The 20,587-nt window shown below is 46.3% G+C and overlaps 1 protein-coding gene across 1 annotated transcript in view; it reads left to right on the top strand.

Annotated features, from left to right (window-relative positions):
* The window catches only part of RFFL (ring finger and FYVE like domain containing E3 ubiquitin protein ligase), a 35,424-nt gene extending 18,158 nt beyond the window's left edge, over positions 1-17,266 (top strand). The window contains 10 exon segments of the mRNA XM_033171866.1: positions 4,530-4,730; positions 8,705-8,792; positions 8,795-8,812; positions 8,815-9,092; positions 12,806-12,825; positions 12,827-12,887; positions 14,480-14,538; positions 14,540-14,685; positions 15,842-15,865; positions 17,050-17,266. Coding sequence (XP_033027757.1) covers positions 4,545-4,730; positions 8,705-8,792; positions 8,795-8,812; positions 8,815-9,092; positions 12,806-12,825; positions 12,827-12,887; positions 14,480-14,538; positions 14,540-14,685; positions 15,842-15,865; positions 17,050-17,240 — 1,071 coding nt within the window. The 5' untranslated portion in view covers positions 4,530-4,544 and the 3' untranslated portion in view covers positions 17,241-17,266.
* Positions 17,267-20,587: the final 3,321 nt, after the last annotated feature.

The raw sequence follows: 20,587 nt of genomic DNA, 5'->3' as shown, positions 1-20,587 counted from the left end.
CTGGCTCAAGGTCAGCAACCACATTACCTGGGGTGTATGACACCTCCGTATCTTTCTGGTATAATTCCTCTGTGTATTCTTGCCACCTCTTCTTGATGTCTTCTGCTTCTGTTAGGTCCTTTCCACTTTTGTCCTTAATTGTGGTAATCTTTGTACGAAATCTTCCTTTCATATCTCCAATTTTCTTGAACAAATCTCTGGTTTTCCCCATTCTGTTATTTTCCTCTATTTCTTTGCATTGCTCGTTTAGAAAGGCCCTCTTGTCTCTCCTTGCTATTCTTTGGAAATCTGCATTCAATTTCCTGTATCTTTCACGATCTCCCTCGCATTTTGCTTGTCTTCTCTCCCCCGCTATTTGTAAGGCCTCATTGGACAGCCACTTTGCTTTCTTGCATTTCTTTTTCATTGGGATGGTTTTCGTTGCTGTCTCCTGTATAATGTTACGAGCCTCCATCCACAGTTCTTCAGGCACTCTATCCACCAAATCTAAATCCTTGAACCTGTTCTTCACTTCAACTGTGTATTCATAAGGAATTTGATTTAGATTGAATCTTACTGGCCCAGTGGTTTTTCCTACTTTCTTCAGTTTAAGCTGGAATTTTGCTATAAGAAGCTGATGATCTGAGCCACAGTCAGCTCCAGGTCTTGTTTTTGCTGAGTGTATAGAGCTTCTCCATCTTTGGCTGCAGAGAATATAATCAATCTGATTTCGATGTTGCCCATCTGGTGATGTCCATGTGTAGAGTCGTCTCTTGTGTTGTTGGAAAAGAGTGTTTGTGATGACCAGCTTGTTCTCTTGACAGAACTCTATTAGCCTTTGCCCTGCTTCATTTTGAACTCCAAGGCCAAACTTGCCAGTTGTTCCTTTTATCTCTTGACTCCCTACTTTAGCATTCCAATCCCCTATAATGAGAAGAACATCCTTCTTTGGTGTCATTTCTATAAGGTGTTGTAAGTCTTCATAGAATTGATCAATTTCAGTTTCTTCAGCACTGGTAGTTGGTGCATAAATTTGGATTACTGTGATGTTAAAAGGTCTGCCTTGGATTCGTATCGAGATCATTCTATCATTTTTGAAATTGCATCCCAGTACAGCTTTCGCCACTCTTTGGTTGACTATGAGGGCCACTCCATTTCTTTTACGCGATTCCTGCCCACAGTAGTAGATATGATAGTCATCCGAACTGAATTCGCCCATTCCTGTCCATTTTAGTTCACTGATGCCTAGGATGTCAATGTTTATTCTTGCCATCTCATTTTTTACCACATCCAGCTTTCCAAGGTTCATGGTTCTTACTAGGTTCTTACTAGAATAGGCTCATCCTATTCATGCACAAACACACCTTTAAGACAGGATTTGTGAACAAAAGAGACAATAGGGAGGCTTCTGCATTTCCTTCCCCCTTGTAGAGAAATATTTGAGGTGACTGAAAGAGTCAAAATGGCTTTAGGATTTTTTTCTGTGGGTTTTAGACATGTGGTTCATATATTTATATATGTGTTTGCTCTGTACATTTATGAACATTACACACACACACACACACACACACACACATATATATATATACACAAGACCTTAAAATTCTTACAACAATTGCTTCACAAGATTGTTTTTGATAGCAATGCCTACTCCATGTATTCAATGTTCTTGTTAAAAAAAAATCTTTCCCAGTAGAATGTGTAGCCTCCTTTTTCTTCCTTCAGTTGTCCCTCTTCTGCTCTTGAGTTTCTTAAAGCGCTGCAATATCAATGTTTAAACATCACGGCTCTCTTGCAATGATGGCAGTTCTGCGTTCGGGACGCTCATTATCTGTGTTATCCAACAAAGTCCACCTATGTTCCAGAGCTCAGTTGTCTTTTACCACCGCTGGATGGTGACCCCACTGGGTGTGGTAATTCAGTCAGGGGAAAAGGGAGGCAGACTATGGTTAGGGCACCTTTTCTAGCCCCCCCCCTTTTCAGGGTGAGCAGAGTGGATCCTTAAAAAAGCTGCTCAGTCATGGATACAGCTGCCGATCTGCTCAACTGCCTCGTTCCTTGAGTCAGAACGACTGAATCTGTATTCACCGCCCATGTGCCGGTTCATGACTAGGGGCTTCCATGTTTCACGTTCCTGCCCCTGTTACCATTTGCCAATCCCCATGGGACTTTTTGGGGTTTGGGTTTGGGAAGGGTTTTTGGAAGAGGCCTGTGTGTGAATTTGTTTGATGTGTTTTATGTGTGCACACTGACCTTCACTGCCGTTGTAACATACCCCTTGTTATCACCTGCCTGTTCTGCCATTGAGGACTTCTTGGATTGTTCTTTTTCTAGCTCCTTCCCTTTAACCTTACCGCCTTGGGTGATCCTGCTGGGAGTATGAGACTCCTGATGGTTTCACTCACAAGGGTCATAGGAATGTGCAAGCCCACTCACCCCGACAAGGTGATGATCCAGCGAGTGAGACAACACACACACACACACACACAAATTGCTGTGTTTTAATTTCTGCTGTCTTCTAAAGTGGTTAATGTTAATGTTTGTATTTATACGCCACCTTTCAGGCACAGAAGACACCCCAAGGCAGCTCACAAACAATGCAAATACAACACAGTGTAATCAGACTAAATCTTAAAATACGCCCCTTTTCCTGCCGAAAAGGCAACAGATTCTTCCCCAGAGAAATTCTCTCCCTCATTCTGGGTGTTGTTTTTTTTCTCTCTCTCTTCTCCGGTGGCAATTTAAGAATTTTGGGGCAGCCCTTTAATTATATGTATTGTCATTAAACGCCTTGTTTACACCAGCTTTTGCCCAGCCAAGGTGCCCTCCAGATATTTTGGGGATACAGTTCCCATTGTCCCCAGTCAGCACCACTCAGTTATGCTGAGTCTGCTGGGATTATGGCTGTGCTGGCTGGGGGTGACTGGAGTTGTACCGCCAAAACATTTGGAAGGTGCGTAGGTTGGCAAAGGCCTTTGTAGCAGCTTAGAATAATAGAATTGTAGAGTTGGAAGGGACCCCAGGGGCCATCCAGTTAAAGAATCCCTGACAGATAGCCACCCAACCTCTGTTCACAAAACCTCCAATGAAGGAGAGTCCACCACCTTCCAAGGGTGGTGGACTGTCAAACAACTCTAACCATCAGAAAGTTCTTCCTAATGTTTAGTCCAGGGGTAGGCAACCTAAGGCCCATGGGCCGGATGTGGCCCAATCGCCTTCTCAATCTGGCCCGTGGATGGTCCAGGAATCAGCTTGTTTTTACATGAGTAGAATGTGTCCTTTTATTTTAAATGCATCTCTGGGTTATTTGTGGGGCATAGGAATTCGTTCATTTTCTCCCCAAAAATAGTCTGGCCCACCACATGGTCTGAGGGATGGTGGACCGGCCCACGGCCGAAAAAGGTTGCTGACCCCTGGTTTAATCAGAATCTCCTTCCTTGTCATTTGAAGCTATGAGTTCGGTTCCTACCCTCTGGAACAGCAGAAAACAAGCTTGCTTCGCACCCTGGAGAATCCTAGTGTCGATTGTGAGCACCCCTGACACTGACCAGTTTTGCAGTTCTGAACATCTGCCCACCAATTGTGTGTGTAGTATAGCTGCTGAAGCTCCCCACTTCTTTGAGTCCTCCTAGTGGGATTTACTGAGCTCTGTTAACTTTGGTTCAGCCATCAGTTTGGAAGTAACCGTCACTTTTTTTTTTTTGGCAGTGGTACCTGCCAGACCTGTCATCGTGTCTTGCCAGCTTGTTCCTCATTAGCAAAGGCTTTTGGGCAGTTTCCCAAGCACTTGGTGCTTCCTATTGGAATTGTTGCTGAAGGAATGGCAGTGTGTGTGTGTGTGTGGGGGGAGGCAGGCTTCTCTGTGAGCTTTCGTGTGCATGCACACTTCTTCAGATATACTGAAACAGAAGTCACCAGACCCTTATATATAGTGAGAGGGTGGGCAGGGGTATTACACAGAGAAGGGTGGTGGGAATGGGTGGGACACACAAAAGCTTATACCAAGAACAAACTTAGTTGGTCTCTAAGGTGCTACTGGAAGGATTTTTTTGTTTTGTTTTGTTTTGACTATGGCAGACCAACACGGCTACCTACCTGTAACTTTAAAAAGTGTTCTGCTGTAGCAGAACTGATGTCAGCCGGGAGATGTTGCTGTTTCTCTTTGGCTAAATCCGAACAAAAAACAAATCAAGATTCCTCGCATGTAGAAAATTAGGATACTAGAGGCAAGGGGTTTTCCAGGCATGCTCTACACGTGTCTTTCCATCTGTCTGTACAATGAAGTAACATTCTGTCTCCTAAGCCTTCCTCCGCCTTGCAATCTGAACTGGTCCCATCCAGAAATGGGCTCACCTCTCCTGCTTTTGTGAGAGCAAGGGCATTCTTATCTCCCCGCAAAGCAAAAAAAAACGATTGGCTGCCCTCTGAAATGTGCATTGTGCCGCCCTCCTTCCTACGCCCCGGGCTTTTTTGTTTGTTTGAAGAAACTGGCTTTCTTAACTCAGTTGACTGATCTTGGCTTTTTTGTTTCCCACCCACCCCCTCTCCAGTTCTAACCATTTATCATGTGGGCGACATGCTGCAACTGGTTTTGCCTGAACGGGCAGCCCGAGGAGATCCAGCACTGCCCGCAGCAGGGGACCCGCGCGCAAGCCTACGCCAACGCCGGCTACAGCTCCTTCCCTTCGCCCACTGGCCCTGAGCAGGGCTGCAAAGGCTGCGGGGCCCGTTTCAGCAACGCCTCCCTTAAGGTGAGTGGGGTGTCTTGCTCCACATTGGGAGCCCATCGTGGGAACCTGCTCTAGTTATTTTACTGTGTTTCATGGGAATTGTGTTGGGGTTTTGTATATTAAGCGGTATATAAATATTATTTGTGATGAGGACAAGGGACCACGTCGGCTCACAGTGCTGCACTTGGAGGGCAGAGTGGACTCAGGTGCGCAGTGAGCTGGAACACAACCCCCTTGCATATGGGGAGTTGCCTGTATATATTATATATTGTGATTGATTGCATTTTTTGTAATTGTAAGGTGTGTTTTTTAATATTTTGAATTGCATATTTTACATGGTTGTAACCCACCCTGGGACTTTAGGATGAAGGGAAAGTAATTATTTTTATTATTAATAATAATACTGATGAGAAGTTGAATGGATACTTATGAGAGAGAGAGAGAGAGAGAGAGAGAGAGAGAAAGCACATGTGCTTCCAACAGAGCTTAACTTGTGAACTTGGGTTATTGGGTTATTGTTTTTATTTTTATATGTACTTTTTGGTTTTGTATTCTGATTTTATCCTGTGAACCTCCCTGACCCTGCAGGTATAGGGCTGCATATAAATTCAATAAACAACAACAGCAACAGCTTACTGTGACAAGCTGAGGTGGTGGCCCCTGCCTGCTGAGACGGCTTTTTAAAAGGTTGGGTGCAGGAGGGATTGGACAAATTCAGGAAAGAGGTTTAGCCTCGCTAGGAAAGTGGAGCCTCCACATTTAAGGGCAGCGTACCTTGAATACTGGAGAGCAACAGCAGCGTCTTGCCAGCGGACTTCAATGAAAGCCACCAGCTGGCCGATCTAGAAAACGGGGGTTTCTAGAAGGATCCCGACAGGTGTCTCTCATAGGCATAATTTAATTTGAAGGCACTGTGGGGCTGATTTAGGGTCAGCCCAGGGCTGGCTATAGCCATTTTCATAAGCCAGGGTTGGGGGAAAAAATCAAAGCCTGCCATTCCTGTGCTGGTGGGGCTGATGGGAGTTGTAGTCCAAAGCATCTGGAGTGGACACCAGGTATGGGGAGACTGTTTTAAAACAGCAGGTTCAAGAGCCCCCTTATTCTCTCCTGTCCCCAAACCTGTTCCAAACTTGCACATTTTGTTCCAAACATGCACATTTGTGTCGCACAGGAATGCCTGCGGTGGAAGCGGATGTTTCCCTGCACAGTCTGGTTTTTCCTTGTATTGCAGGCTAAGTTCTGGCACGCTTGAGTCTCCCTGGGGGTGGGTACGGAGGAGGGTAGGCATCTTCACACTCGGAGAAGCCCATTTAAATGAGGAGGGGTTTTCCGCTCCTGGGAACTCTTCCGTTCGGATGGCAGGAGGCCAGCCTTCCAGAATCTCGGAAAGCATCTGACCTCCTGCACGTTCTTGGATGGAAAAACGGCAAGGGAAAGGGAGGCAGATGTGGAGCCTTTGTATGGAATGTGTGTGCACTTGTGTGCTTGTGTACACACACACAACTCCCTTACACAGTGAGCTTCCCAACCATCCTGGGTTAGTTTCCAACAGACCTTGCATGCTTTTGTGATATTTTTCTTGGGCCCCAATAAATAATATTTCCCAACTTTTGACTCTGAACTTATTTCCCTGAAAGTTAATTGCTCGAACTTTTATAAACACACTGGCCACACCTTCCAATATAGGACCTCTTTTCTTATATCTTACTATTTCTTCTTTTTAATGGCATTTAGTTTAATTTAATCCTCTGCTTAGTCCTTGAAGAGAAGAGCAGAATAAATACCCAGTTCCCCCTACTCCTGCCCCAGCTTTTACTTTCTGAATAACCTTGCAAGGTAGATCCGGCTGAGTCTGTGATGTCGTAGGAAAATATACATGGTTCCACCTTCCTCATTTCATCCCCACAACAACCCTGTGAGGTAGACCAGGCTGAGAGGTGGTGGCTGCCCCTGCCCCGGTCCCCTCGTGAGCTACGGCCCCTCCCCTACATGTACACTCTTCCTGGGTTGGGGTACTAGACGCAGAGCTGACTTGGGACAGACAGGACCTCTGGGATGTGGGAAGTCTGAGGTCAGTCAGGTGAATTTCACTGCAGGGCTGGGATTTGAATCCAAGGCTAAAACGCCAGCCACCACAAATGTTACTCCAGCACACCACAAGGGACTGCTGGCTTTCTCCTAAGGAATAAGAGCCTGCTTTGAAGCTCTCTGGAACTGCTGTGGTGGCTGAGCGTCCCAAGATCCTCACCATTCCAGTTTTGCTTCTACTGAACACTTTTTAAGTCATCCAGGTTGGTTTATTTACAGCCAAAGGTCACCACAGAACAAGGCTCCGTTAACACTCAAGGCAAGGGAGCAGCATGCTGCATCATGCACATGAGCATTCGTTTTGCTGCAGTCAGTAAATGGAGGGAGCATCATATGATCATGGAGAGCAGGACGCTCACTGAGCATCTCAGCAGTTTATACTGAATTATCTCCATGACACGAGGGCATCCGTAATTTCTCCTCTCCCCACCCTCTCCACTGAAAAAATGTGATTAAAAAAATAAACGGCTAAAATTTTGGGCAGTGCCTTATACATACCATCACATATGTGTAAGGTTAGCATTTAAGTACAGACTCCTGGATCAGGCCAGTGACCCATCTAGTCTAGCATCCTGCTCGTGCAGGGGCCAACCAGATGCCTGTGGGAAACCCTCAAGCAGGACAAGAGCAGCCCTCTCCCCTCCTTTCTTTCCAGCAACTGCGGCTTCTAGCCGTGGAGGCTGAGCAATAGCAATCGTGGCTGGTAGTAAGTGATAGCCCTCTCCTCCATGAATGTGTCTAATCTTCTTTTAAAACCACCCAGGTTGGTGGCCATCACTGCCTCCTGTGGCAGGGAGTTCCATAGTTAACTATGCGCTGTGTGAAGAAGGAAGAATTTCTGTTACAAGTCCTGAATCTTCTGGTATTCAGCCTTGTGGATGTCCAACAGTTCTAGTGTTATGCGAGAGGGAGGAAAACTTTTCTCTACCCACTTTCTCTGTGCCATGCATAATTTTATAAACTTGACTATCACACCACATTCTTTTCTTCTCTAAACTAAAAAGTCCCAAACGTTGCACTCATTCCTCATAGGAGAGTTGCTCCAACTCCTTGATCATTTTGGTACTCGATCATTTGCTACTGAGGCACTTTAGCAAAGGGCTTTCTCTATCTGTTGTATTGATTCTAAGCAGAAGCAGGCATTAAATACTGTTGCAACAATGGCTTATGTTGAAATTTTTTATGGTATGAGTGAAGATTCCTTCCTTGAATTCTGAATCCTAAGCAGTCCTCAAATCTGGGATAGCAAAACACCATTCTTTTCCCCACCTTGGCTGGGCTACCAACTCATTTTTATTTAAATCCATCAGCAACTTCTAATTTTCTTGGTTAACAAGCCATCAATTTCCTTATGTGTATAAAGCGATCGTAAAATATACACAGGTGCAACCAAGACATGAAATGCCTTGAAAAACCAAACCAGTACGAAACAATCATATGAACGGTTGGCTCGGCTTGATTTATCACTGACTTGTTATCCAGGATCCTACAGTGCCCAGAAGCTCGTTTCTTTTTTTGAGACCCAGCTCCAAATACAGGGGTCTGTCTTATCTCAGAGGCTCCCAAACCTTTTTGGGCCACTGTCCCACCCCAGTTCAACACATCTCCAATGCCCCTTACCCTATAAAAAGCATTATTCTGATTAGTTGTTTCCATGATTCTCTAAGGAAGATAAGAGCACGATAACATTCAAAACAGTGACAGTTAATTGCACATTTATTAAAAATGCAATTACAACTGTTTCAACAGAAACTGATGAACTTGGTCCAGTGGTACCCGTCCGATAGTCATTTAACTCCACCTCTCCCCCAGGGGGCGCCACTGACCACTTTGGGAAGCACAGGCCTGTGTCTTCCTCTGCCCCGGCTGCGTCCTCCTGACATTCCTCTCTTCCCTTTCCTGGACAGCACATCTGCCTGGACTGTAAAAAGACCTTCTGCCTCGCCTGCTCGCACCAGCCGGAGAGCGGCCCCTGCCTCTGCCACCTCTGCGAGCGGTCCGGGCCACAGCCTTCCAGCGGAGGAGCTGATCAAAATGAAGGGGAAAGACCTGCGGGACTACCTGGAGCTGCGGGAGATCTCCACCGAAATGTGCCGCGAGAAGGATGAGCTGGTGTATCTGATCATCGGCCAGCAGCCCACTGTGGGTCCCCAGGGAGACAGGACTGCCCGGGTTTCTCCGGTGACGATCGTCTCCCCTGCCCAGGAGCGAGAGGCCCCTGCACCTACCTCATCCGGACTGTCCTGCTGAGTGGCCTCGACAGACCCTGCCTTGCAGACTGAAGAGCAGCCGCAGGTACTGCGAGTGTTAATCTCCTGTCGAAACACCTGTGTGGTCCTTTGCCCTCACTCTTTGGCAGCTTCGTAAGGTTATTGTTTGCCTCTCAAGGGTTCATAGCTTCATTTGTAGACTTATTTATTTATCAGTCTTGGTATTCTATATTGCCCCAGCCTACCATGTCCTAATGTGTGCCCCAGTGCTAAGGTGGGCAGGGCTGGATTTTGGTCTTTCCAATTTCAGCGGTGCCCTATGTGAGGCCAAGATTTGCGCCTCTCGCCTTCCCGTTCTGCTCAATTCACAACTATGTCATTTGCAAACCCCGCAGTGGACCCCAAGGCCCAGTGCGGTGGAACCATTTGCGCTTCCCTAAATCCGCCTCTGAGTTGGTGTAAAACCAGCCTGAAAGCATTACAAAGCATGTCAGTGCTATAAAAACAATGTGAAAACTCCAGAAAAGGCCTGAAAGAATATAGGAACATAGGAGCTGCCTTTTTGTTCCGTCTAGCTTAGAAGTGGCTACAAATGACTGGAAGTGGCTCTTTGGGGCTTCAGACAGTCCATGCCCTACCTGCAGATGCCTGAATTTGAACAGCACCTTCTGCATGCAAAGCGGATGCTCTTGCACTGCACTATGACCCTTTCCAAGATACGGTCCTGAGAAAATCCTGATGTAGGTGCTAGGTGAGCCTCTCTGATGAGAGCATTGTGTAACTGGGTGCCGCCACCAAAAAAGCCCCCTCCCTAGTTTTGAGTTGAATTCTGTGGGTGCCTTCCCTTCTGCCTCTTCTCCCTCCCACAAGCATTAATAAATAGATAGGGTGTTCACCCACCCATTTTTACTTTTTGAAGTGTTCCAGGTAAAAATGAACTCCAGTAGAATTAACCTGAGCCTTGGAAAACCCATAGAGCTGAAAGAGGAAGTGGGAAAGAGTGGCACTCTTCCCCGCTTCCTCTTACAGCTCTGTGTCTTTTTCAAGGGAGGAAAAGGAAAGCACCCTCATCACCGAGGGGTCAGTGAGCATGGGCAGGCAGGGGAAGGCTCTTAAGAGCACCACTAAGCCTTGGGTGCCGCATGGTGACCACTGATCTTTACCAACCTCATGCAGCTCTCTGGCAGCCCCTCGCCGTTCTGCTGCGTGCTGCCTTGGCTCAACCCTTTAGCCCACAGGCTAGCCGGAGGAGACCATAGAGCCCTTTTTGCCCACCCACCCCTCCTCCACAAGACATGGGGGGTGGGCAGCACCCAGCCATGCAGAGATTAGAGTGTCCTTGGCCCTGCAGCGCTGTGTCACAAAGAGCCAGGCTGCCTTGCATTCTCCATGATGTCAGCCCCGCGTCACAATGGAAGGCAGCAGGGCACAGCCAGGCCTTCCCAGCATGGGCTCTTGGACTCTGCAGCTCAATCATGACTGACTCAGGCCTTGGGGACACCACCGTAGGGCTTCCCTACTCAAGCGTAGGCGGTCTTAACGGGGCTTAGTCATCATTAAGGTAAAGGGGCCCAGCAGACGTCGTTTCCCAATGGGATCAATTTCAGCATCCAGCTTGGGTCTGTTTGGGATCTCCCGAGTTTCCTCTTGGTTCCCCCCACCCCATTATTTTTGTTTTTCTTATTTGCAATATATATATGTAAAGAGTGATTCATACGCAGGTGATTTTTTTGTTCTTACATATCAGCCCCGCACAGATTATTTAATGCAATCATAGAGTTGGAAGGGACCTTTAGGGTCATCTAGTCCAACCCCCTGTAATGCAGGAATATGCAGCTGTCAAACCTGCAACCTTGGTGTTGTCAGCACCATGCTCTGACCGACCGAGGTATCCAGTGACTGAAATCCAGTGATTTCAGTTTTTATACAAAGGTATCATTCCACAAGCCGCCATGTGTTCTCAGAAGCCTATAACCATATTCCATTGATGCTGCATATGTAATAAAATTATGCCAGGCTGATGGAAAAGTAGTGATTTTCTTGCCTGTTTGACTCACTTGGACAGTTGTCAGTTTGGCCATTGATATTAAGTCCCAGAGTTGTGAGAGCCAGATTGCAAACAGGTCTGCATTTAGAGTCTTCCTTTTGTGATTCCTTGTGCATCATTCTAGAGTTCCAAGAAGGACCAAGGATAGTTTCTGTTCATTATTAATTGATTGCTTATACAGTATAATTAAACTTACTATCACCCAAAATCTCTAAGCGACTGATGTTAAAGAAAAATAGATGCACATATGTAATAACATAGGGAAAAGAGGGGAGGGAATCATATAATACATTGTTGTCGTTCAGTCGTTCAGTGTGTCCGACTCTTCGTGACCCCATGGACCAGAGCACGCCAGGCACGCCTATCCTTCACTGCCTCTCGCAGTTTGGCCAAATTCATGCTAGTTGCTTCGAGAACACTGTCCAACCATCTCATCCTCTGTCGTCCCCTTCTCCTTGTGCCCTCCATCTTTCCCAACATCAGGGTCTTTTCTAGGGATTCTTCTCTTCTCATGAGGTGGCCAAAGTACTGGAGCCTCAACTTCAGGATCTGTCCTCTAGTGAGTACTCAGGGCTGATTTCTTTGAGAATGGATAGGTTGACCTTCTGCAGTCCTGGGACTCTCAAGAGTCTCCTCCAGCACGATAATTCAAAAGCATCAATTCTACGGCAATCAGCCTTCTTTATGGTCCAGCTCTCACTTCCGTACATTACTACTGGGAAAACCATAGCTTTAAACTATACGGACCTTTGTCGGCAAGGTGATGTCTTGCTTTTTAAGATGTTGTCTAGGTTTGTCATTGCTTTTCTCCCAAGAAGCAGGCATCTTCTAATTTCGTGACTGCTGTCACCATCTGCAGTGATCATGGAACCCAAGAAAGTGAAATCCCCTTCTATTTGCCAGGAGGTGATGGGACCAGTGGCCATGATCTTAGTTTTTTTGATGTTGAGCTTCAGACCATTTTGCGCTCTCTTCTTTCACCCTCATTAAAAGGTTCTTTAATTCTTCCTCACTTTCTGCCATCAAGGTAGTATCATCAGCATATCTGAGGTTGTTGATATTTTTTCCGGCAATCTTAATTCCGGTTGGGGATTCATCCAGTCTAGCCTTTCGCATGATGAATTCTGCATATAAGTTAAATAAGCAGGGAGACAATATACAGCCTTGTCGTACTCCTTTCCCAATTTTGAACCAATCAGTTGTTCCATATCCAGTTCTAACTGTAGCTTCTTGTCCCACATAGAGATTTCTCAGGAGACAAATGAGGTGATCCGGCACTCCCATTTCTTTAAGAACTTGCCATAGTTTGCTGTGGTCGACACAGTCGAAATGCTTTTGCATAGTCAATGAAGCATACATTATCATTTCATAATAATATACAACTTAAGGAAAACAACATAGCATCTCTTTAAACAATAGCAAGTGCATTGGTAGTAGTAGTAGTAGTATTAATACCACCACCACCACTAATAATAATAACCACTATATGCACATGGTAAACAAAGCAATGCTCCCACCAAAACCTCAACCTCCTTCCTAGTCCAGAAACTCTTCACATTGAATCAAGAATTTTCCTTCCTCTTTGTCCCTCCCTCCAAACCCCATCCCACCCTGCATTAGTCCAGCAGCAGTAAATCAGCTTTGGGTGGGTCCAGCGTCCTCCAGGGATGGTCCAGCATCTTTTCTAGACTCTTCTGTCTCTCCATGGTGGGTTTTCTAGGGAATTTCAGCAGCATCTGTTTTCCTCCTAGGCAAATGGGCATGTTACCGAGCCAGGGCGACATGGCGGAAGTCGAGAACGCAGTGGAAGCACTGACCGAGGAGGAGACGCAGGTAGGCGAGGGCCGATCATGCAGCCAGAACGGGGAGGCCGTGTGGGGGTGGGCCAGGGGTTGTAATGAGTGCTCTGGATACCAAAAAGGATTATGGGGATCCTGGTGGTGCAGCGGCTGGATTTCAAGGTGGGTTCAAGCCCCACTTTTACCTGTAAAATCATTTACGTGTGGCCCTATGGAATCTTCGTGCACTTATCTCTGCTTCCGCAGCTCCACAGCTTGAATTTCACAGTGTGATGTCCCCTCACTGGTGGACCTGTCTCCTTCCTCTGCTACCCACCAGCTGATTGTATGTGGCTTGAAACCTTCATGTTGCTCTAGTTTTGAAATGCCGTGGGGTGTGTGTACACACACACATTCTAAGAAGGCAAAACGAATGCAGTTTTGAAATGGTGGCTAAAATCTGTGCGGTTCTGAAAGGTTCAGTCTGCCCTCTAGGTTCAAAAAGGCATCCATTGTATCCAAAACCTGCTCCTCAGTCTCAGGAACCATCATGCAAATTTGGATGCCGATAGCGTAAAAGGTGTCTGAATGCACAGCAAACAGGCAAACAACTTTCCAAAATACATACCGGTAGTAGATCTGTTTGTATGAGAGATGTGTATATCTTATCTGTGCGGTATATTATTTATGCCCTACGACTTCGCCAATTGGCTCCAAAAGTGAGCCACAGCCAATGACATGATAGAATATTAGGGGATTTTGCGTTGTGTGTAAGTTGTCAGGATAGGAATTTGCTCAGTCCACATTTTTAAACAAACTGACCTAGTTTGCAACTCCCAGATCAGAAATATGATAGCCCTTTGGGTTTTGTGCTTCTCCAAATTTTGTGATTCCAGTTCTTGGCTCAGAAAAATGTACTGCAAAGCATGCAATGCATTAGGATAAAGTATTATTTAGAAATGCATTGAATTTGTATTTGAATATGGGTTTTTTTTCTTTTTAAAAATCACAAATTAATGAAGAAATGGGATGGGATGGAGTTACACTTAGAGGAAGTACACTGATCAGCCCTTCCTTAGTATCAAGGAGGAGAGGTGACTGAAGCTTGCTGTTGTAGCCCATCTCTCTCCCACCCTCTGGTTCCAGCTCTTCTTGCCATGGCCCAGCCTACCCCAGACTGGTGCCCTGTGCACGTTTTGGAGGATGCCTCCCACCATCCCTGAGCATTGGCCATGCTAGCTGGGGCTGAGGACTTGCAGTCCAAAATATCTGGAAGGCAGTCAGTTTGAGAAGTCTTGGGTTTCTACCACCCATGTATTTTTATTAAAGCTAAATGCATTTGTGCCACAATCTTCACCCTGATAAATATTGCCCCCAGTTCATGGGTCCAGGTTAGAAGGGCATTGCAGGCAAAGAAATCCGGTTTCTAGCAGGTGCTCAGATATCCTTACACCCCCATGTGCTTGGTGAAACGTTTATGTGTGTGACTTCCCGTAGCAGAGCAGTGACTGAAGACGTCTTGTAAAGTCTGCGTCTTCATGCCTAAACCCCGGCATGTGTTGGAGAGACAGCTGTTTTGGCTGGCTGGCTGGCAGATAGCCAGGATGAAGCCTCACAGCCTTACCCGCAAACGGCTTTGTATTTCAGTCCACCGACTCTGAGGATAACCTAGTTCCGGGGCGGAGGGCATCCCTCTCTGACCTGACAAGTGAGAGACATCGATGCCCTCTCCGTAAGGCAGCTGAAGGAGATCCTCGCTCGGAACTTTGTCAACTACAAGGGCTGTTGTGAGAAATGGGAGCTGATGGAGAGAGTGACCCGCCTGTACAAAGAGAAGGACCTTCAGCAGCTGGGTAAGGATTCTTTTTTTATATACACACACACACACACACACACACGTATTTTTCTGTGTATAACACGCCCCCATGTATAAGAGGCCCCCTATTTTTGGGGACTCAAAAAAGAAAATGGGGGGAGATTGCCCCCATGTATAAGACTACCCCCCTTTTAACATTATTTTTAGTAAAAAAAACCTTTACACGGAAAAGTACGGTATATATCAAGGGCAGCAACTTTTTCATCCACTGTCCCTCAGACCTTGTGGGGGCCCCCAGACTATAGGGGGGGGGGGTGAACGAATTCCTATGCCCCACAAATAACCCAGAGATGCATTTAAAATAAAACGACACATTCTACTAATGTAAAAACATGCTAATTCCAGTCCGTCCGCGGGCTGGATTTAGAAGATGATTGGGCCGGATCCGGCCCCGGGCCTTAGTTTGCCTACCATGGTATATATATATCTGTACATATCTTTGTATATCTGCTGGAATGAGAAGGCTTTTTTAGTTTAGAGTAAGAGGCGGCATCCTACAAGTTTGTGAAATGCTGCGCAGCCTGGAGAAAGTGGAGAAAGGTTTTTCTCCCTCTTCCCGCACTAGAACCCATTCACATCTCATGAAGCTGAAGGTTGGGAGATTTAGGACAGATAAAGGAAAGCCCCTCTCTTCATGCAGCACATGGTTAATCTATGGAACTCACGCCCTTAAGAGGAGCCAAGTTGGATGGCTTTCAAAGAGGATTAGACAAATTCGTGAAAGGGAAAGCTATCGATGGCCCCGGCCATGAGGGTTCTGCTCTGCCTACACAGTTGGAAGCAATGTTGCTGAATACCAGTTGCTGGAAACCAAAGGAAAGGCAGGGGCTCTTGCACTTGGGTCCCCTAACAAGCACTGGTTGGCCACGGTGAGAACAGGATGCTGGACTAGTGAGCCATTGGCCTGATGCAGCCGCAGGGTCTCATGAAATTGGCATAAAAAGTGTTAAGAACCTCTGGGCCACCATAGGATCTCCCATTCCCAGAGCTTTGTTCCCTTTTCTCCTAAGTAATTTTTCCAGTCCCCACTCCCTTCTTCCCAGAACGCAGTAGCAAGGGAACGACACATCTTGTTCATTTATATTGAGCATGGTTGCAATAGGATTTCATCAAACTTCTTTTTCTGTTTTCAGTTTCTGATACGGATGATCAAGCTGGTAAGCAGCCTTTGTTTCTCCTTTCAAAATGGTTTCTCGGGAAGGACGGGAGTTTGTTTTGTATGTGTGGGGGGGGACTTTGTCTCTCATTTATGGACAGCAAGTAATCAATATGAATGTGTATACATCTTGATGATAGGATGAGAATGGCAAAGCCCAGAGTTGATGCTGGGAAGTTTTGGAAAGCGCTCTCGCTCAGACATGGGCCCCTTCCCCACAGAGCCCCCCCCCCCAGTGTGCTCCATGTGGGGCTTCCCTTGTTCCAGATTTGGAAGCTGTAGCACAATTGCTGACAGGAGTGAGACCCCATCAGCAGATTGCCTCTGCTCAGAAATGCCCACTAGTTGCTGAGTTACTGTCTGGCTAAGTTCAAGGTGTTACTGTTAGTATATAAAGGCCTTACTTAACAACTTGGACCAGTTTACCTGCAAGATCACCCTACCTCATATGTGCCTACTCGACTGATCCAAACTGTTACAGGTGCCACAGAACACTCATTCCACATTTGTAAGAACTTGGAACTTTTAGTGTGGCAGAGCCTGCCTATTGACAACCTTCACTGTACTTCTTTTTGATGCTTGCTAAAAACATTCTTGTTTAGGAAATAATAATAATAATAATAATAATTACTACTGCTACTATTATTCAACCCTCCACCCTAAGCTCCCAGAGCAGGTTACAACAAATAAAAACCCAACATTAATGTTAAAACACTAGTGCAGTCGTACCTTGGAAGTCGAATGGAATCCTTTCCGGAAGTCCGTTTGACTTACAAAATGTTCAAAAACCAAATCGCGGCTTCTGATTGGCTGCTGGAAGCTCCTGTAGCCAATAAGAAGCCGTGGAAGCCCCGTCAGACGTTGGGGTTCCAAAAGAACGGTTGCAAACTGGAACACTCACTTCTGGCTTTGCGGTGTTGGAGATCGAAAATGTCCCGAGTTCCAGGGTGTTTGGGATCCAAGGTACGACTGTACAGCATATTAAAAGCAGTTTAAAACAACTATACATCCAGACATGTAGAACGTTCAACGAGAGTCTTAATCAGTGTTTAGCTTATTGTTGATTTTAATTATTTTTCTGAACGTTTTAAATATCTTTTTATTGGTAGTTCCCCCCCCCCCTGTTTGTAAACTGCTTTGAGGCTTTCTTTTTCTTACAATCAAGTCCCCCCTTTGTCGTTTCAGCTCCCTCTGGCAACGCCACTCTCCCTGGCTCGGAGGACAACCTCTGCAAGGTCTGCATGGACTCAGTCATTGACTGCGTCCTCCTGGAGTGCGGCCACATGGTTACCTGCACCAAGTGTGGGAAGCGCATGAACGAGTGCCCCATCTGCCGGCAGTACGTGATCAGAGCTGTCCATGTCTTCAGGTCTTAAGGGCTTTGTCCGAAGCAGGGCGGAATCTCACCCCACTGTGACGGAGAGCCGGTGGGTCCCAGCTATCCAGCCCCTCCTCCCCTCCATTCCTAAGGCGCCCCCTTACAGGCGACAGGCGAGCCGAGGGATGGAGGAACTGCAAAAAGACTCAACAGCTGTGATAGGCTGGGCTCTCCCCCTCCCCACACACGTACGATACTGTACATTATACCGCAGTGCCTGGAGAGCTGGAAATCCTCAACAGATCTCGAAAGCCATGAGCCATTCCTCCCTCTCTCTCTCTCTGTTTGCTTGCGACAGGGCATCAACAAAAGGCGTGGCTTTCCCCCAGACGTTGAGGCTCTTCCCCTCTGGAGTGAATAAAACAAGGTGGTCTAAAGAGGAAGAGATAACTCGCTGCTCTCAGTTCTCCTCTCTTTTCTCTAAAGAGGCCATTTACAGGGACGTCAGCGTTTCATTTGGGACTTCATTTTGGGACATTTTTTGTGAAACAAAACACAAGGACTTCTTCGGTTTGTTCGCTAGCCTTGCAGGTCAGGCTAAATGCTGCCTTGGATGCACAATCCAAGCAAATGTGTGGCTTCCTGGTGGCCATGGTGAGGAACGTCCCTCCCATTCATGCAAGGTGGGACTGGGAGCGGATTTGCAACTGTGAAGGAGACATTTCAGTCCAGTTTCTTGGCACATGAGTGTCTTTGGGGCTACTTCCTTGCGTTTCATTATTTTTTGTTTACCACCCCCTTCCTGTGAGCAAGCACAGTGGTCTTTGCAGAGCCCTGGGTTTACTTGTAGAATTAGTTGTCGTGTTCTGTATAGGAAAGGAGGGCCATACCCTTTGGAATGGACCTTGGCCAGAGCAGTTTCATTTTGGGGAGTGGTAAAACCAGCCACCTCATTCTGATGTGCCTCTGAACTCCCCAAAGGCCCTTGTGCGCTGATAAATCATGATATTAGTGTGGGTAGACAGTTTTGAGATTATTTTGTTGGGTCTCTGGTGACTCTCCGCTATGAAACTGGAATGGACAAATTTCTCATCAGCTCACTTCAGGAGGCCGAAGACTGCGTGCTAGTTGGCTTTTAATTTTTTTAATGCTCGTTTTGCCTTATGGATGCCAAACCATGGCATCTCAGTTGCCCGTTTTGAGAACACAAGCCCATTGGCCATCTGCTGGAGTGCTGGCTCAATTTGGAAGAGAGGACTTTGCCAATGGCAGGGGAGATTCCTGCAGGTAAGGGCCCCTGCCCTTTACCCTGAAATCAGCTCTCGAGTGCCGGCTTCATACATCGCCCAGACGGCAGCCTCTGGTTTGTCAATTCCCCTGAACATGGACTGATTTTTTTTTTATAAAAAAAACAAGCAGCTGCCTGGAGGAGACGGAACAGTATCCCCGTCTTCTTACTGTTAATGGTGGAGCCTCTCATAAGTAACTCTCAGACATGGGTTTGGAAATATCCAGGGAGACCCGCTCTGTTTACACACATTTTCTGCCTTTCTCTCCCCTGTGGTTCAAAAGCCTTAAAACAACAACAATGGTACTTTCTTCTGCTTGTGCTTTCCCTCAGCAGTGTCTTAACTCTCAAGTGGACCCAGTGGCCTTTCTGGACCAAACTTCAGGTATTTTAAGTGCCTCGCAGAGATGAAGGGTTGCGGGGGTGGGGGTTGAATATAAACTTGCCTTAAACTTCTTGAGTCCTTGCGCAGTTACAGAAAGGGGTTTTGCAGGAAAAGCGTTGGGCGTAAAATGTGTATGCAGAGTGGTTGAGTGGGGCTGTAGACACCATATTGCTGCTGGTCTTTGCTTGCCTGTGGGTAGACATGTCCATTGTGGAAAAAGGCAGCCTCCCCCCCCCCCCCGAATGGCTTTAATCTTCATGGCAGCACAGCTTTCTGAGGCACCAGCCAGCCTTTCCAGGAAAAAAAACAATGAGCATGCACCATTCTTTCCAAAGATCTGGCTTCTGAACTGGACCATTTGTACCTGAATTGTGGCCTGCAAAGTGATGGGACCCTCACCCCTTGCTCTTTGCTCCTGGGTAGCACCTGCTGCTAGACAGGTGTGCTGTCTGCATATGCCTCCTAACTTTTGCTGCCAGCTTAGCCAGTACGGACAGTGAAAGGGGGGGGGGGAAATTCTGCTTGGGAGCGATTAAACCAAAGAACAACTTTAATTGGCTGCTGCTTTATTTACTCACGGACTGGAAGATTTTTATAACTCACACACCTGTGCCTAGGGGGAGAAGAGCTAATCTTTGGTTTACTCGCTTCAGCAATGGAACTGTACCAAACAGCACACCATACCGACCACAGATGTGGAGAGAAGCCTGAGCATTCCGTTATTTCCAATTTTCACAGCTAGCGGTGGAAACCCTATGTGAGCCATTTCCCTTTGGATCTTCCAAATTTCCTTTCCCTTGTAGGAAAAGCCTTTGCCAATTTTTCTGATCTTAACTTCACTCCACTCTCCAAGCTCTGGATGGGCTGACAAGCTGTGGGGATGGAGTTTTATGGGGTTAATGTTGCAGGGAAAGCGCAGTATCTGAGAATGATACTACTTTATATGCACAATTCTTCCTGCTTCCCACCCTCAACTTTGGTGAAGTTCTTATGTGGTTGCAGTTTTGAGGAACAATTTTAAAAAGATCAAGGGGATGAATTTTGTTCATTCATAAGGGAGAGCTGTCAGTAAGGAATAAATTTGGGATAGATTGGGGAGGCAGGAAAAGAGGCAGCTCATTAATGAGGAAAAATACATTGGTCTACACACATGGGTAAATTAAGTGCATTATAGATTTAACAGGGAACTATTTGTGTCTAGCAGTTAATTCTGGAAAGCAGAGCTAGATACAGGAAGGAAAAAAAAGTGTGTGTGTGGTGTGAGATGGGAATGTCCCCACCCATTCACCTTATGTTTGTCTGGGTAACAAGTGCACAAGTTGGTCTTAACTGATCACTCCTCCTTCCTTTGCTGCAAAGCTGGCTATGCTTCCTGGGCTGTGATCTGGTGAAAGTGATGCTGGTTTGTGACTTGGCAGGAAGCTGCTGCCCTAAAGCTGTGGAAAATAAAATTTGTCTGAAAAGTTTTTGGTTTTTTTTTTTAATACAGCAAATGTATGCTTTGTTTGACCAGCGGTGAAAGTTAAGTCTATTACTGAGGCCTGTTGAACCACACACAGTTTTCTTACAGATGGTGGAACTGAATCCTGCCTTATAATTTTATAATAAAATGGAAATGCCTTATAAAAAGTGACTTCTGTCATCTTTTCAACAGCAGATAGACTCCTTTGCCTCCCTGCTCCAAGTAGGTTTTCGGTAGCAATGTGCTCTGATGCTCTTAGAAAATGTGCAT

Source organism: Lacerta agilis, chromosome 15 (assembly GCF_009819535.1).
Source record: "Lacerta agilis isolate rLacAgi1 chromosome 15, rLacAgi1.pri, whole genome shotgun sequence".
In the NCBI taxonomy this organism is placed as follows: domain Eukaryota; kingdom Metazoa; phylum Chordata; class Lepidosauria; order Squamata; family Lacertidae; genus Lacerta; species Lacerta agilis.
Note: the sequence above shows the minus strand (reverse complement) of the source record. Positions and strands in the feature narration are given on the sequence as shown.